The sequence below is a fragment of the Balaenoptera ricei genome, chromosome 1, assembly GCF_028023285.1.
Source record: "Balaenoptera ricei isolate mBalRic1 chromosome 1, mBalRic1.hap2, whole genome shotgun sequence".
Classification (NCBI taxonomy): Eukaryota; Metazoa; Chordata; class Mammalia; order Artiodactyla; family Balaenopteridae; genus Balaenoptera; species Balaenoptera ricei.
In genome coordinates, this window is record NC_082639.1 from 188,156,832 (window position 1) to 188,174,000 (window position 17,169).

At 34.8% G+C, this 17,169-nt stretch overlaps 1 protein-coding gene across 2 annotated transcripts in view; it reads left to right on the top strand.

Moving 5' to 3' along the window:
* CFH (complement factor H) overlaps window positions 1–17,169 on the top strand; it is a 99,974-nt gene that overhangs the window by 24,701 nt on the left and 58,104 nt on the right. The window contains exons 7-9 of one of the 2 annotated variants that reach the window (XM_059942870.1): window positions 352–525; window positions 4,324–4,512; window positions 4,952–5,128. In XM_059942870.1, coding sequence (XP_059798853.1) covers window positions 352–525; window positions 4,324–4,512; window positions 4,952–5,128 — 540 coding nt within the window. The remainder of the gene's footprint in view (window positions 1–351; window positions 526–4,323; window positions 4,513–4,951; window positions 5,129–17,169) is intronic. The other variant, XM_059942874.1, reaches the window with a different exon arrangement.

Here is a 17,169-nt window from a genome sequence, read left to right on the forward strand (position 1 = left end):
TTGTAAATAGTACTTGTGAGAATGACAGAAGCTGAGGAACTTGCAGAAAGTGGAAAGAATAGCTGAAGTGATATATCAAGAATTCATTGCCGGGTATGGAATATCATGAAGCATGTGTTGGCTTTGGAGAAAGAGTATTCAAGAGTCCAGTGGGCACAAATACATTAGATGAGAAATACAATGGAGGGAAATATGAGTGATACAGCAGGAAGGGCATGAGGCTGTGCTCATTTTAATGACATTTTGTGCTGTACTAAGAACAAATAACATCCACTTTTATATTTTTATATACTTGATTATTTTTAATGGATAGTTATTTCTATATTGTACACATATCTTTTCTCTTTTCAGAAATAACATGTGATCCTCCTTATATTCCAAATGGTATTTACACACCTCAATTAACCAAATACAGAGGTGAAGATAAAATCATTTATGAGTGTAAAAGTGGCTTTTCTCCTGTGATCCAGGGAAATGTTGCAATGTGCACCAGCCATGGCTGGTCACCTGCTCCAAGATGTTCCTGTAAGTTTCACTCATATCTTGACCTACTTCTTAATTCTGAAGTTTCTTTCTCTTAAACATACAAAAATGGGGACAGAATAAATCCAAGTATTTGCCCTACTGTGTATGCAAAGTAGAGGCTTTAGAGGCATTCTTTGCTTTTCAAAGTAGACAGTTCTAAGGAGGAATAAAAACATTTTTGTAAACTAAAACTCTTTAAATTTTTTGCTACTCAAAGTTAAATATATGTCTGTGTGTATGAATATATAATTCTCTAATATAATTCTAATATCTGAACTAAAACATTGAGTAAGACTTACATCACCCAACACCTAGTATATTAGTTATCTAGTGCTGTGTAAAAATATTCTCCCAAAACATATGGGCTTAAAACAACACACCTTTATATTCTTAGAGCTCCTATGGGTCAGGAATTAGGAAGTGGCTTAGTTGGTTAGTTCTGAATCACACTTCTTGGGTTGCAGTCGGGGTGCTGGCCTGGGCTGCAAGTCACCTGATGTGTCATTTGCTTCCTAGGCTCTCTCACCTGGCTTTGGGCGGGAAGCCTCAATACCTTACCACATGGGCATCTCCGCAGATTGCTTGAGAGGAAGCTATGTTTCCCCAGAGCTAGTGATCCCAGAGAGAGAGAGAGCAGGAAGTTTCCATACCATTTATGACCTGGTCACACACTGTCACTGTCACTTCAGCCATATGTATTCTTTAGAAGTGGGTCACTAAGTCCAGCACATTCAGTTGTGGGGAATTAGGCTCTAATTTTGGGAGGGAGGAATGTACAAGACATTGTGGAATTTTCTAAAACTATCACATTTAGAAAAATGTCACTAAACTGAACAGAGTATTTTATTTCTAGGGATGCTTCCTTTACCTTTTTTCAAGTGTTTTCTGTCTCTACAATCATATTCTTTTTCTTTATACATCACAGTTTATTGTAAAGATGCACTACAGTTAAACTCGATCTTGCATGAAAGAAAAATGTAATGATACAAATAATAGATCAGTGACCTCCATGTTAATTCCAGGCATAAGTCCAAAATGATTTTTCAAAGTATGAGTCCCTTAAAAAGGAAGCTATTATCAGTATGAAACAGATTTCAATGTGCATAAGAAATATAAGAGAAATATTTAATCGTGTTAAAGTTTGGTTTATGAATATGGCAGATGAGCCTGACTGTACCTCAATGAGTTTATCCCACAAGGGAACTTCCGAAGTTCTTGTGGACAAGATGGGGAAATTGACCAGTTAGATGGTTTATCAGATATTCATAATTTCGTTAAATAAGCCTCTCTGATTATCAGATTCAGGACTGTGTTCTCAGGCCTGCTCCATTCCTCTAGTTTAATGGTGTAGAGGAGATGCAGTACAAATTCACCGCTGGAATGATACAAGGGTGCTGAAAGAGAACCTGCATTAGGACAGGTTCATCACGCAGAAAGACTCCCATGTGCGAGGTTGGATCTAATAACATGAAACTTAACAGTGATAACTGTAAGATCCTGGGCTTGGGTCATAGGAGTCAGCTGCACAAGTACAGAAAGACTAGAAACACTTTTAAAAATTAGTGAATATTTTAATCAGTTTTGAGATCAGTCTGAGCCAACACTGTGATGGCACAGCCAAAGCTGCTCATGAGACCAGAGCTCGTGTTGGTAGAAGTGTGAGAGTGTAGTGAGGCTGTTCTAAGTCCTGCCAGTGTGAGTGCTGATCCGACCACAGTGGAATAGTACATGTGCTTCAGGAATTGATCTGGTTAGAGAGATACAGACACATTCACATGTGACCGAATGAAAGACAAGAATAGGAACAGGGCTCGGGCCAGTGATAGTAATAATACTTACTTTCAATTATGCCCTCTGTGTGTACCTTTTAGAAATGAATCTCAGTGGATTATTTTACTGTATTCATATTGTATGAAGAAACATAATGAAGTGGATAAACATACTAGTTCTGAAATCAGATCATCAGGATTCAAATCTCTGCTCTACAATTTAATGGCAAAGTTAATTGAGTTCTTTAAGATTTGGTTCTTGCAAATACAAAGACTCAAGCTTGCCCAACATAGAATTATTGTTAAATACACATATCTTGACATAACATGATAGAATTTGTAAAATCCATGGATGAAGAGAAAATCTTCTAAATCTCCAAAAAGTAGTGTGAAAAAAAACTAGTCTGGGGCTTCCCTGGTGGCGCAGTGGTTGAGAATCTGCCTGCTAATGCAGGGGACACGGGTTCAAGCCCTGGTCTGGGAAGATCCCACATGCCGCGGAGCAACTAGGCCCGTGAGCCACAACTACTGAGCCTGCGCGTCTGGAGCCTGTTCTCCGCAACAAGAGAGGCTACGATAGTGAGAGGCCCGCGCACCGCGATGAAGAGTGGCCCCCGCTCGCCGCAACTAGAGAAAGCCCTCACGCAGAAACGAAGACCCAACACAGCCAAAAATGAATATAAAAATTAAAAAAAAAAAAAAAAGAAAACTAGTCTGTTACTTAAAAGGAATGAGAGTAAATAAGCATTTCAATCTTAAAAGAGTGGGAAGCTTCACAAAAGTGGGGAAAACCTATCAATGATGAGAGATACAGACTATAGGACAAGAATCTATACCAAGAGAAGGTATCATTCACAAGTCTTTGTTAAAGAAAGACATTAGGGTATGCAAAGATTCAAAGTTTATAATTCACGTAGCAAGTCTATAAAAACAGCTTGAAAGATTTCTGTAATCATACAAAAAAGAAAACGGATCATTGATCTTAAGGAAGATTAAAAATGGTAATGAATATTGTGTGTGTGTGTTGTACATTTTTTTAATGTGTTGCATATGTGTTCTTGTAATATCATATTTCATGATGTAAAATAAATACTAGTGTAGTATTAAAAGTATTAGATTATCTCCAAACCATCCAATAAAAAGGGTAAATTTTTCTGAAAAATATTATATATAAAACTGTTATAAACAACATAACACTTAAGAATACATGTGAAAATTACTCAATATATAAGAATAACAATAAATGTAATTATATTATACCTCATTTAAAATATTTATAAGAAACAGTGAAAAAAACATCATTCTCCCATTAAAATTAGAAATAAGCATTTAAGTGTTTCCCTTAATCATAACCATTTGGATATTAAGAATTATTCATTCATTGTTCATTTCTCTGATTAGATAAAGAAGGGAAAATATGCCTTCATGTCTAGTTTGAGGGTTAAATAAGAATTTTTTTTTTCTGTGTAATGTGATCAATGGATCAATGGCTCAACTGTTGTGCTTCTCTACACTTATCACACATTTCCAATAAATAGAAAAATAAACTAATGAGTGTTAATCTATAAACAAAAACTGTTTTCCTACATTGACTTGGTCTGAGAATAAAAGCCAGGATCCTGATTTCTGATGAGAATGAAAAAGAAAGGAAAAGAAAACAGATGAGCTGCACGATAAAATTTATACTTTCATCTCTCGATTAAGATGCTAATTTAGTCAACCAAGGCTAGGACTTATGTACTTAAGGATAATTAAATCAATAGCTCTGTATAGTTTTCTACCAAGAGAGCTCACATATAAATTTTATGTAATATGACCCACAAGACATAAGTTGATCTTGATTAGCAAGGACATCCTTACATACCTCAATCATCTGAGTTTTCTGTAACTTTTCTTTTCCTAGAAACTCTAACGCAATGAGGGTAATTAAGCTAATAGGAATATAATTCATAGATGAAACATCTGATCTCTAATTTGATGGCTTACTAAGGTAAAACATTATTCATACCTTTTTTTTTTTTATTCCAAGTTAAACCTTGTGATTTTCCAGTAATAAAACATGGAAGGCTACTTTATGCAAATGAAGAATACTTTCCAGTAAGGTTAGGTCGACAGTTCACCTATTGCTGTGATCAGTATTTTGTGACTTCTTCACGACGTTCCTGCGATTACCTTACTTGCACACCACAAGGGTGGTCTCCAGAAGTACCGTGCCTCAGTAAGTAAACCTCTTTAATTTTATATGTATAAATCTTCCAAAGAGTGGAGAGACAATAGTACATAAGTGAGTACAATTAAGTCTTGCACAACAAAAAAAAGGCCAAGGGTCAAGTTCTGTGAGCAAAAAGACCCAAATAAGCCTTCTTTTTATGAGGAGCTCTCCATGGAAATCACATGAGAAATATAGAGACTTTACAAGAATATCTGCATCATTTACACATATTGTAATTATAAAAACTAAAGATAAATAACATGGTATATTGATTTTTTTTCTTTTTTAACAAACACGTGGTAGTAGCTTTCATTTTCATTAAGTTATTTGTTCTTTTTGAATACTAATGCATTGTCAGGTAAATACTATAAAGTTAATTTTTAATGTGCTATTTTACCAAATATATGTTATTTTTTTTCTTTTCTATTGTCTTTATGATCCTTAGGACAATGTACTTTCAATTACTTGGAAAATGGACGTTACCCAGATTACGAAAAAAAATATTTACAAGGTGAAACTGTAAGAGTTCACTGCTATAATGGCTACAGTCTTCAGAATTACCAGAACACAATGACCTGTACAGAGAATGACTGGTTTCCTCCTCCCAGATGCATCCGTGTCAGTGAGTAAACTGGTCCAAGATCCCAGTATATTTATAATTTTCTAAAACTCAGCTATATTATCCACTGCAAAATGTTTTTATCAACTTTTTCTTGTTTTGCCAAAAGACTTATTTAGTTTTATTTTTTACAAGTGTGTGTGTGTATATACAGACTTCTTGATAAGTATATAACAAAATAAATGTGCTATTGATAGACATTAGTCAAGAATAAAGGGGGAAAAAAAAAAAAGCCACAAAGAAGAAACCTATAATAACAGAGAGATGTCAGCAAGATGGCCGAATAGGAGTTTTACTGTCTCTCCTGATACAAACTTTGACAATCATGAATCGATGAGAATATCTTTGTGGGATTCTAGGAGTCTAGCAGAGAAATTATAGCACACTGTTGGAGCACAGAGATTCAAGACTGAATGCATCAAAGAGGGTTAGAGGAACAGTTTCACTTTACCTGTGTCACCTCTCCCCTAAAGTAGCACAGCTTATTGCCCAGAGAGACCCCTTCAGCACAGGATTTCACCTGTGGGGGAAAATAAGAGCATGTGAGTAAGGGCCAGCTTCCTCCACTTGCAATACTGATCAAAAGGCCCACTTCTCTCTCACCCCATCCAGAATACTGGGGTAATCTGCATGACTGAGGGGTGGGGAGAGGCCAGGAGTATAGCATCCAGGGCTAGAATTCATCAAGAGACAAGGATCCTACTGACCGTTTTGTAGACACCACCAGCTGGCTGAGGTAGAGGTGAAGAAGTTCAAGAAGATGACAGAGGGCCTGGGTCCCAGCACCCTCAGGGACCTCGCTGTGGCAGGACTGGAGATGCAGGTAAAACTGCTCCAGAGCCTGGGCCTAAAATCAACCCTCATCACCGATGGCTCCACCCCCATCAACCTCCTCTTTAACAAAACTTTGGGTCTGCTGGGGCTCAGGTCTGAGGCCCAGCCCCCAGCCAAGAAGGCAGCCTCGGGGCCCAGTGCCCAAGAGGGCTTGCTTCTCCCCTCCACTGCTGGCTCTCTAACTCTTAGAAGCAACAGGTCATGCCTTAGCCCCCTACTGCACTGACAAATAAAATTGACACTTCTGGGCATTTAAAAAAAAGGAAGCCCATCCTCTAACCATTGCAGACACCTAGTTTGTGAATCCTTCTCACCCATGGACACCCTCAACACATCCACATCCCCCTGCCCCATGGCCAGCTCCCTGTGTATGTCCCCAAGGTGGTGATGCAAACTTTTGCAGATGACTAGTGAGACATCTAGAAGCCAGCCTGACCCTGTGGGATTGTAAGAAAACACACAAACATGAGCATTTGTCATTGCCCCAGGGAAAGCAACCGGGAAGCTGTCAGCACACAGACTGGCTTTGCCAGATTGAGGGAAGCATACAAGCTTCAAACTTCTCTCCCATGAAGGATCAAGATGTGTGGAACAGGTGTGTCCTTAAAAAAGGTCTGGAAAAGCCTATAGCAGTGTGACAAAATGTATTTTCCTCCCCAGTCAGTCTGTAAAGACTGGAGGAAGCAATTGCTTCTTTAAGTGTGAAGACAGCAACAGGCGACTTCAAGAAACAAAAAAAATCAAAGGATTACAATACAAACGAAGGAACACAATAGTTTTCCATTAACTGACCTCAAATAATGGATATGTACAATTTATCTGATAGATGCTTCAATATAGTTACTTTAAAGAACTTCACTGAGATGCAAGAAAACACGGGCAATTCAAAGAAGTCAGATAAACAATAATTGAACAAAACCAGAAGTTTAACAGGGAGATAGAAAACATAAAAAAAAAAACAGTAATTCTGAAAGTAAAGAATACAATGAATGAAGTGATAAATACAATGGAGAGCATCAACCACAAACTATCAAGCAGAAAAAAAAAAAAACTCATTTGAGAGTATCCTGTCAGAGTGAAGAGAGCCTACAGGAATGATTGGAGACCATCAAGAGAAACATTGTAGAGATTATGGGTGTCCCAGGAGAAGAATGGGAGAAAGAGCAGAAAGTTTATTTAAAGAAATAATGGCTGGGAAGACATGGACATTCAAAATCATGCATTTCATAAGTCCCCAAACAGATTCAAACAAGAGATATTCTATATACAAGACACATTGTAAAAAACTGTCTAAAATCAAAGGCAAAGAGAATTTTTGAAGCTGAGAGAAAAACCTCCACAAACAAAAGGGATTCCCCATAAAGATATAAGCAGGTTAATAAAACTGCAGAAACACTGCACACCAGGAGAGAGAGGGATGAAATATTCAAATTACTGAAAGAAAAAACCCTGCAACTGAAGAATTATTTGCCTGGAAAAGCAGTCTTGTAACAATGAAGGGGATATAAAGACTTTCCCAGACGAATAAAAACTGAAGGAATTCATTAGAACTAGATCTGTCTTACAAGAAATGCTGAAAGGAGTTCTTCAAGCTGAAAGAAAAAGATGTTAATTAGTAATGTGAAACCATGAGAATATACAACACATACAAAATAATGTAAATTGTGATATCAAAAACAAAATAGGTGGGGAGGAAAGTGAAAGGGTAAAGTTTGTATGCAATCAAAGTGAATTTGTTATCAGCTACAAATAGACCATTAAACCTATAAGGTATTTTGTGTAAGCCTTGTGGTAACCACAAAACAAAACCTATTTTAGATACACAAAAGATAAAGGAATCAAAGTATACCACTACAGAAAATCATGAATTCTCTAAGAAAGGGTGCAAGAGAAAGACCAAGGAACAGTATTTACTATATAGCTGCCAGAAAACAGTTAATGAGATTGTATTAGTAAGCCCTTACCTATCAAGTAATAACATTAAAAGTAAATGAATTCTATTCTCCAATCAAAAGACAAAGAGAGTGCATTAAAAAAAGGGGGGGGGGGGGAGACCAAACAGAAGATCCAACTATAAACTACCTAGAGGTAAAACTAAACTGAAACTCACTTCAGCATTTAGGATACCCAAAGGCTAAAGTGAATGAAAAGACAATATTCCATGCGAATGGACATCAAAAGAGAGCAGGGATAACAATACTTATTTCAGAAAAATAGACTTTTAGTCAAAACTGTAAACAAGAGACAAGGAGGTCACTATAAAATGAAGGAGTCAAATCAAGAGGATTTAACAATTGTAAATATATATATATATATCCAGCATGGGAGCACCTAAGTACATTAAGCAAATTCTAACAGATCTAAACAGAGAAATAGCAGTATAATAATAGTAGGGGAGTTCAATACTCTACTTTCAAAAATGGGTAGATCATTCACCCAGAAAATCAAAAAAGAGCAATTCGACTGGAACCAAACTTAAACAAATGTACCTAACAGACATCAGAACATTCCATTCAACAGCAGAATATGTGTTCATCCGAAGCATACACAGAACATTCTCCAGGAGAGATAACATGCTAGGGCACAAAACAAGCCTTAAAAACCTTAAGATGATTGAAAGTATACCAAATATTTTTTGGACCACAATGGTATGAAACTAAAAAATCAGTAACAGGAAGTAGAAAACTGATGGTTTGTGGAAACTAAACATTCCTCAACAATGGGTCAAAATAGATATCAGGGAGAAATAAAAATATAAAGGAAATGAAAATTTAAGCACAACAAAAGTAGTTGTATGAGAAACATTTGTAGTGATAAAATCATACATTAAGAAAAAAGGAAGATCTGCAAAAAACGAGCCAATTTTACACTCAAAGAAAAAGAACAAACTAAGCGTGAAGTTAGCAGAAAGAAGGAAATAACAAAGATCAGAACAGAAATATGTGAAATAGAGACCAGAAAATACAACAGAAAAGATCACAACATACCTGCTTTTGCAAAAAGATGTACAAAATGAACAAACCTAAAGCTAGATTAAGAAAAAAAAGAGATAAAACTCATATAAGTTAAATCAGAAATGAAGGATGAGACATTACAATTGATACCACAGCAATGCCAAGGATCATAAAAGACAACTATGAACTATCATAAGCCAACAAATTGGATAACCTAGAAAAAATGGATAAATTCCTAGAAACTTATAATTCAACAATACTAACTCATTTAAAAATAGAAAATCTGAACAGAATAAAATTAGAAATAAAATTGAATCAGAAATTTACAATCTTCCAATGAAGTAAAGCTCAGGACCAGATGGTCTAATTGGTAAATTTTACTAAGGATTTAAAGAATAAATGCCAATCCTTCTCAAACCATTCAACAAAACCCAATGGCATATTTTACATAAGTAAAATAAATAATCCTAAAATTCGTATGGAATCACTAAATACCCCCTTTTCTTGAGAAAGAACAACAAAGCTGGAGGCATTACACTTCCTGATTTCAAACTATAGTTTGAGAGCAATAGTAATCAAAATAGTATGATTCTGGCATAAATAATAGACACATAGCCAATGGAACAGAATTGAAACCCAGAAATAAGCCCATGTGCCACCTAATATTTAACAAGGCAGTCAAGAATACACAATGGGGAAATGATGGTGTCTTTAGTAAATGGTGCTGGGAAAATTGGATATGTACAAACAAGAATGAAATTGGACCCCTATATGAAAATACCAACATAAATTAACTCTAAATGAATTAGAGACTTAAATATAAGACCTGAAACCATAAATGTCATAAAAGAAAACTTGGGGAACTAGTTTCTTGACATTGGTTTGGGCAATGATATTTTTTGATATGTCACCAAAAGCACAAGTAACAAAAACAAAATTTAAGTGGGACTGTATTAAACTAAAAGTTCTGTTCAGCAAATCAACAAATGAAAAGGTAAACTATGGAATTGAAAACCATATATCTAATAAGAGGGTAATATTTTTTAAAAAAGGACTTTTACAACTCAATAGTAGAAAAATCAAATAATCTGATTTAAAAATGAGCAAAGGATCTGAGTAGACATTTTTCTGAAGAATACACGCAAATGGCCAACAAATACATGAGTAGATAGTAAAACAATTACTAGTCTTCAGGGAAATACAAATCAAAACCATAATGAGATATTACCTCACACCTTTTAGAATGTCTTTTATCAAAAAATATAATTGTTGGCAAGGATGTGGAGAAAAGGGAATCCTTGTACACTTTAGTTGGAATTTAATTTGTTACAACTCTATGGAAATCAGTGTGGAATTTCCTCAAAAAAAATAATAGAACTTTCATATGACCCAGCAATCTCATTCCTAGGTATGTATCCAACAGAAATAAAATCAATATCTCGAAGACATATCTGCAGTCCCATGTTCATCTTAGCATTATTCACAGTATCCAAGCTTTGGAAACAACTTAGGGGTCAGCAAAAAAAATAATAAATAAAAGAATAAATAAAGATGTGATCTATATATGTAAAATGGTATATTACTCAGCCACAAGAAAGAAAAGAAGTCCTGCCATTTGATACAACATGGACGAACATAGAGGTCATTATGCTAAGTGAAATAAGAAAGAAAGAAAGAAGGAAGGAAAGGGGGAAAGAGAGAGAGAGAGAAAGAAAGGGAAAGAAGAGATTGAATTCATAGAAACAAAGAGAAGGAAGGAAGGAAGAAAAGGAAGGGAGAAAGGAAGGAAGGGAGAAAGAATGAAAGAAAGAAGAAAGAAAGAAGAAAGAAAGAAAAGAAAGAGAAAAAGGAAGGAAGGAAGGCAATAAGAAAATAGGAAAACAAGAAAGTGTTGAATTCACAGAAGGAAAGAGTGGAATGGTAGTTACAAGGACTTGAAGGTGAGGAAAATGGAGAGATGCTGGTCCAAAGGTGTAAGGTTTCATTTATAATATGAATAATTCTGGGGATATACAGCTTGGTGATATAGTTAATAATACTATATTGTATGCTTGAAATTTGCTAAGAGAGTAGATTTACAGCATTCCAAGCACATACAAAGAAAAGGTAATATGTGAGGTGATGGATGAGTTAATTAACCCTATTGTGATAAATGTATATGTATATCAAATCATCTCATTGTATACATTATACACATAAAGTTTTAATTGTTAACTATACATCAATTAAGCTAGGGGGATACCTACAACAGATACACAAAAGATAAAAAGAAAGTAAAATATTACAAAACAATCAAATAACAATGAAAGATAGAGAGAAAGACATTGAAATAGCAATTGCAGAGTAAGCTAGTTAACAAAATATCAATAATAAGTGCTCACTTATAATGATTAATTTAAATGTAAATGGACTACACTCACCTATCAAAAGGAATAGAACATCTGAATGGTTAAAAAAACAAGATTTAATAATTTGCTGTCTATAAAAGGCTCATTTTAGAATTAAAGACACAGATGGGCTAAACATGAACATATGGAAAATGATATTCATGCAAATAGAAGCCAAAAGACAGCAGGAGGGGCTGTCAGAAAAAATTGACTTTTTGTCTAAACTGTTTCTTGCAACAAAGAAGGTTGTTATATAATAGTAAAAGTGTCAAATCAACAGGAAAATGGATTATAAACATATAAACACCCACCATCAGAACTCCTAAATATATAAACCAAATATTCACAGATCTGATTAGAAGAAATTGAGAGCAATACAATAATAGTAGGAGATTTTAATACTCCATTTTCAATATTGGATAGAATGTCCAGACAGAATTTTAATAAAGAAAAAGTAGACTTGAACAACACTGTAAACTAAATGAACCTAATAGGTATGTACAGAACTTTCCACTCAACAACAGAAGAATACACATTCTTCCCAAGTCCACATGGAATAATCTCTGGAAGGATATGACCTGTTTGGTCTCAAAACAAGTCCTGACAAATTTTAGAAGAGAGAAATCATGCCAAGTATCTTTTTTAACCACATTGAAATAAAACAAGAATACAGTAACAGAAAAAAAAGAAGAAAAGAGAAAATCTACAGATATGTGCAAACTAAACAACAAACTCTTGAACAACAGTTTGATCAGAGAGGAAATCATAAGGAATTTTTAAAAATATCTTAAGACAAATGAGAACAAAATAGGACATACCAACAATTACAAGATACTGCAAAAGCAGTACTGAGGGAAGTTTTTTATTATAAATGCATACATTAAAACAAAAGAAAGATCTTATGTAAACAACCTAAATTTATACTTTAAAGCACTAGAAAAAGAACAAACTAAGACCAAAGTTAGAGAAAGGAGGAAATAATGAAGATTAGAACAGAAGTAAATCAAATGAAGAATAATTTTTAAAAAATCAACAAAATGAAAGGTTGGATTTTTGAAAAAATAAACAAAATTGATAAAAGCTTAGCTAGACTAAAAAAGATAGACCACTTAAATTTAAGACAAGTAAAATCAGAAATGAAAGAGGAGACATTATACAGGATGACTCAAGAATAAAGATAATCATAGGGACTAATAAACAAAAATATGCCAACAAACTTTATAATCTAGAAGAAATGGACAAATTCTGAGATACATATAACCTACCAAAACTGAGTCAAGAAAAATATATATAAAGTCTAAAATGTCCAACAACAAATAAGGAGATTGAAGCAAATCTCCACCAAAAGAAACCTCCCAAAAGAGAAAATACTGGGAACAGATGGCTTCATGGGTGAATTCTTTGAAGCATTTAATAAGAATTGGTAACAATCCTGCTAAAAACTCCTTAAAAATCAAAGAAAAGAGAATACTTCCAAACTCATTTTATAAGCCCAACGTCACTCTGATAGCAAAGCTAAAGATACCATAAGCAGAGAAAACTATAGGCCAATATCACTGGTGAACACAGATGCAAAAAATTGTAGTACAATGATAAAAGAAATTAGGCACAGGTACCTGGAAACATATCCAGTGCTAGTGCATCAGAAGCTTGAGTGTTGTTAAAATATCCCTACTACCCAAAGTGATGGACAGATGCAATTCAGTCCCTACCAAAATCCCAGTGGTGTTCTTTACAGAAATGGAAAAAAATCATAAAATTTCTATGGAACCACAAAAGGCCTGAATAGCCAAAGCAATCTTGAGCAAGAAAAAAAGCTGAGGACATCATGCTTCCAGATTTCAAATATATTACAAAAATTACTGTAATCAAAATAGTATGCTACTGGCATAAAAACAGATATACAGTCCAATGGAAGAGAATACAAAGCCCAGAAATAAATCCACGCATTTGTTAATAATACATAATTGAGACACAATCAACTTATCTATGACAAGGGTGCCTAGAATACACTACTGGGAAAGGATAGTCTCTTCAACAAATAGTTTTACTGAAACTGGATATCCACATGCATAAGAAAGAAACTGGGCCCTTATTTCACACCACATAACAAAAATCAACTCAAAATATATTAAAGATTATATGTAAAGTCCCTTTATCATTATATAATGCCCTTCTTTGTCTTTTTGTTATAGACTATGTTTTAAAGTCTGCTTTGTCTGATATGACTATGGCTACCCCACCTTTCTTGTCATTTCCATTTGCAGGAAATATCTTTTTTCATCACCTCAATTTTAGTCTGTGTGTATCTTTAGCAGGCAGCATATAGTTGGGTCTTGTTTTTCTATCCAATCAACCACCCTAATGTCTTTTGATTGGAGCATTTAGTACATTGACATTGAGAGTGATTATTGTTAGGTACGTACCTATTGCCATTTTCTTACACGTTTTTTCGTTGTTTTTGTAGTACTCGTTTTGTTTTGTTTTGTTTTTATTGGAGTATAGCTGATTTACAATGCTGTGTTAGTTTCAGGTGTACAGCAAAGTGAATCAATTATATATATACATATATATGTATGTATGTATATATATCCATTCTTTTTCATATTCTTTTCCATATATGTTATTACAGAATATTGAGTAGAGTTCCCTGGGCTATACAGTAGGTCCTTATTAGTTGTCTATTTTTATATATACTAGTGTGTATACATTAACCCCAATCTCCTAATTTATCACTTCTCCCTGTGTTTCCCCTTTGGTAACCATAAGTTTGATTTTGAGATCTGTGAGTCTGTTTCCCTTTTGTAAATAAGTTCATTTGTATCATTTTTTTAGATTCCACATGCAAATGATATCACACAATATTTCTCTTTCTCTGTCTGACATACTTCACTCAGTATAACAATCTCTAGGTCCATCCATGTTGCTGCAAATGGCATTATTTCGTTCTTTTTTATGGCTGAGTAATATTCATATATATATATATATATAAAATACCATTATATATATATGGTGTGTGTATATATATATATGGTGTGTGTATATATATATATATGGTATGTGTATATATATATATATGGTGTGTGTGTATATATTTATATATTATATATATATATACCACATCTTCTTTATCCATTCATCTGTCAACAGACATTTAAGTTGCTTCCATGTCTTGGCTGATGTAAATAGTGCTTTAATGAGCATTGGGGTGCATGTATCTTTTCAAATTATAGTTTTCTCCAGATATACGCCCTGGAGTGGGATTGCTGCATCATATGGTAGCTCATATTCAGTTTTTTAAGGAACCACCATACTGTTGTCCATAATGGTTGTACCAGTTTACATTCACACCAACAGTGTAGGAGGGTACCCTTTTCTCCCCACCCTCTCCAGCATTTATAGTTTGTACATTTTTTGATGATGGTCATTTTGACTGGTGTGATGTGTTACCTCACTGCAGTTTTGATTTGCATTTCTCTAATAACTGGTGATGTTGAGCATCTTTTCATGTGCCTCTTGGCCATCTGTATGTCTTCTTTGAAGAAATGTCTATTTAGATCTCTTTCTGATTTTTTGATTGGGTTGTTTGTTTTTTTGATATTAAGCTACATGAGCTGGTTCTATATTTTGGAGCTTGATCCCTTGTTGGTCACTTTGTTTGCAAATATTTTCTCCCATTCTGTGGGTTGTCTTTTCATTTTGTTTATGGTTTCCTTTGCTGTGCAAAAGCTTTTAAGTTTAACTAGGTCCCATTTCTTTATTTTTGTTTTTATTTTCATTACTCTAGGAGGTGGGTCAAAAAAGATATTGCTGTGATTTATGTGAGAGAATGTTCTGCCTATGTTTTTCTTCAAGAGTTTTATAGTATCTGGTCTTACATTTAAGTCTTTAATCCATTTTGAGTTTATTTTTCTGTAAGGTGTTAGGGAGTGTTCTAATTTCATCAGTTTACACGTAGCCATCCAGTTTTCCCAGCACCACTTATTGAAGAGACTGTCTTTTCTCCATTGTATATTCTTGCCTCCTTTGTTATAGATTAGTTGAACATATGTGCTTGGTTCTATCTCTGGACTTCGTATCCTGTTCCATTGATCTGTATTTCTGTTTTTGTGCCAGTACCATACTGTCTTGATTACTGTAGCTTTGTAGTGTCATGAAGTTAGGGAGGCTGATTCCTCCAGCTCCATTTTTCTTTCTCAACATTGCTTTGGCTATTCATGCTCTTTTGTGTTTCCATACAAATTGTAAAATTTTTTGTTCTAGTTCTGTGAAAAATGCCTTTGGTAGTTTGATAGGGATTGCATTGAATCTGTAGACTGCTTTGGGTAGTATAGTCATTTTCACAATATTGATTCTTCCAATCCAAGGACATGATATATCTCTCCATCTGTGTGTGTCATCTTTGATTTCTTTCATCAGCATCTTATAGTTTTCTGAGTACAGGTATTTTACCTCCTGAGGTAGGTTTATTTCTAGGTATTTTATTCTTTTCAGTGTGATGGTAGATGGTATTGTTTCCTTAATTTCTCTTTCTGATCTTTTGTTGTTAGTGTATAGGAATGCAGGTGATTTCTGTGTATAAATTTTGTATCCTGCAAGTTTACCAAATTCATTGATGAGCTCTAGTAGTTTTCTGGTAGCATCTTTAGGGTTTTCTATGTATGGTATCATGTCATTTGCAAACTGTGATCTTGCTTTTTAGAGTATCCTAGGTTGTAGGTTTTTCACTTTCATTCCTTTAAGTATATTTATGCCACTCCCTTCTGGCCTGCAAAATTTTTGCTGAAAAATCAGCTAATAACCTTAGCGGGGGCTTCCTTTTATATGACTCTTTGTTTTTCTCTTGCTGCATTAAGAATTCTCTATCTTTAACTTATGCCATTTTAATTGTGATATGTCTTGGAGTGTGTCTGTTTGAGTTCTTTTTGTTTGGGACTCTCTGTGCTTCCAGTATCTGTATATCTGTTTCCTTCTTCAGGTTTTGAAGTTTTCAGCCATAATTTCATGAAATATGTTTCCTACCCACTTCTTTCTCTCTTCTTCCGGGACCCATATAATGTGAATGTTGGTATGCTTGATGTTATCACAGAGGTCCCTTAAACTGTTCTTTTTTTAAAAAAATTGTTGCTCTTTTTGCTGTTCTGATTGGATGACTTTCATTATTCTATCTTTAAGATCACTTATGCATCCATCTATATCACCTAATCCACTCCTAATTCCTTCTAGTGTGTTTTTCACATTAATTATTGTATTCTTCAGCTCTGACTGGATCTTTCTTATATTTTCTAGTGCCTTGTTAAAATTCTCACTGTGTTCTTCTAATCTTTTGCCAAGTTCAGTTAGCATTCTTATTACTATTGCTTTGAATTCCTTATGTGGTAAGTTGTTTATCTCTGTTTCACTAGGTTTTTTGTTTTTGTTTTTGTTTTTTACTTTTTTCACCTTGTTCTGTTATTTAGAACATACTCTTCCGTCTTTTCATTTTCTTTAACTTTTTCTGTCTCTGTGAAGTTAGGTGAAACAGTTACCTATCCAGTCTAGAATACGTATTCTTGTCTGGGAGCGTCCCTATACGGTCTGTGTGTGGCTAGTGGCTTTAATGATAAAGCTGGATCTGAAGTGAGTGTGGGTCACATCTGCCCCCAGGGTGTGCTGTCAGCTTTCATCTCGGTGGAAGGTGATATTGGACATGGAGGGGATAGAGCCAGAGCCAGGTGTGAGCCAAGGCTTCTCCTGTGCTCAATGATAGTCACCACCCTATTGGGGGTGGGTAGAAGACCCTGAGATCCTGGAGCAGAAGCTCTTAGGGTCAGATTCAAGCCAGATCCATTCCCTTTAAGTGCACATACACTCCTTGGCAACTGCACCT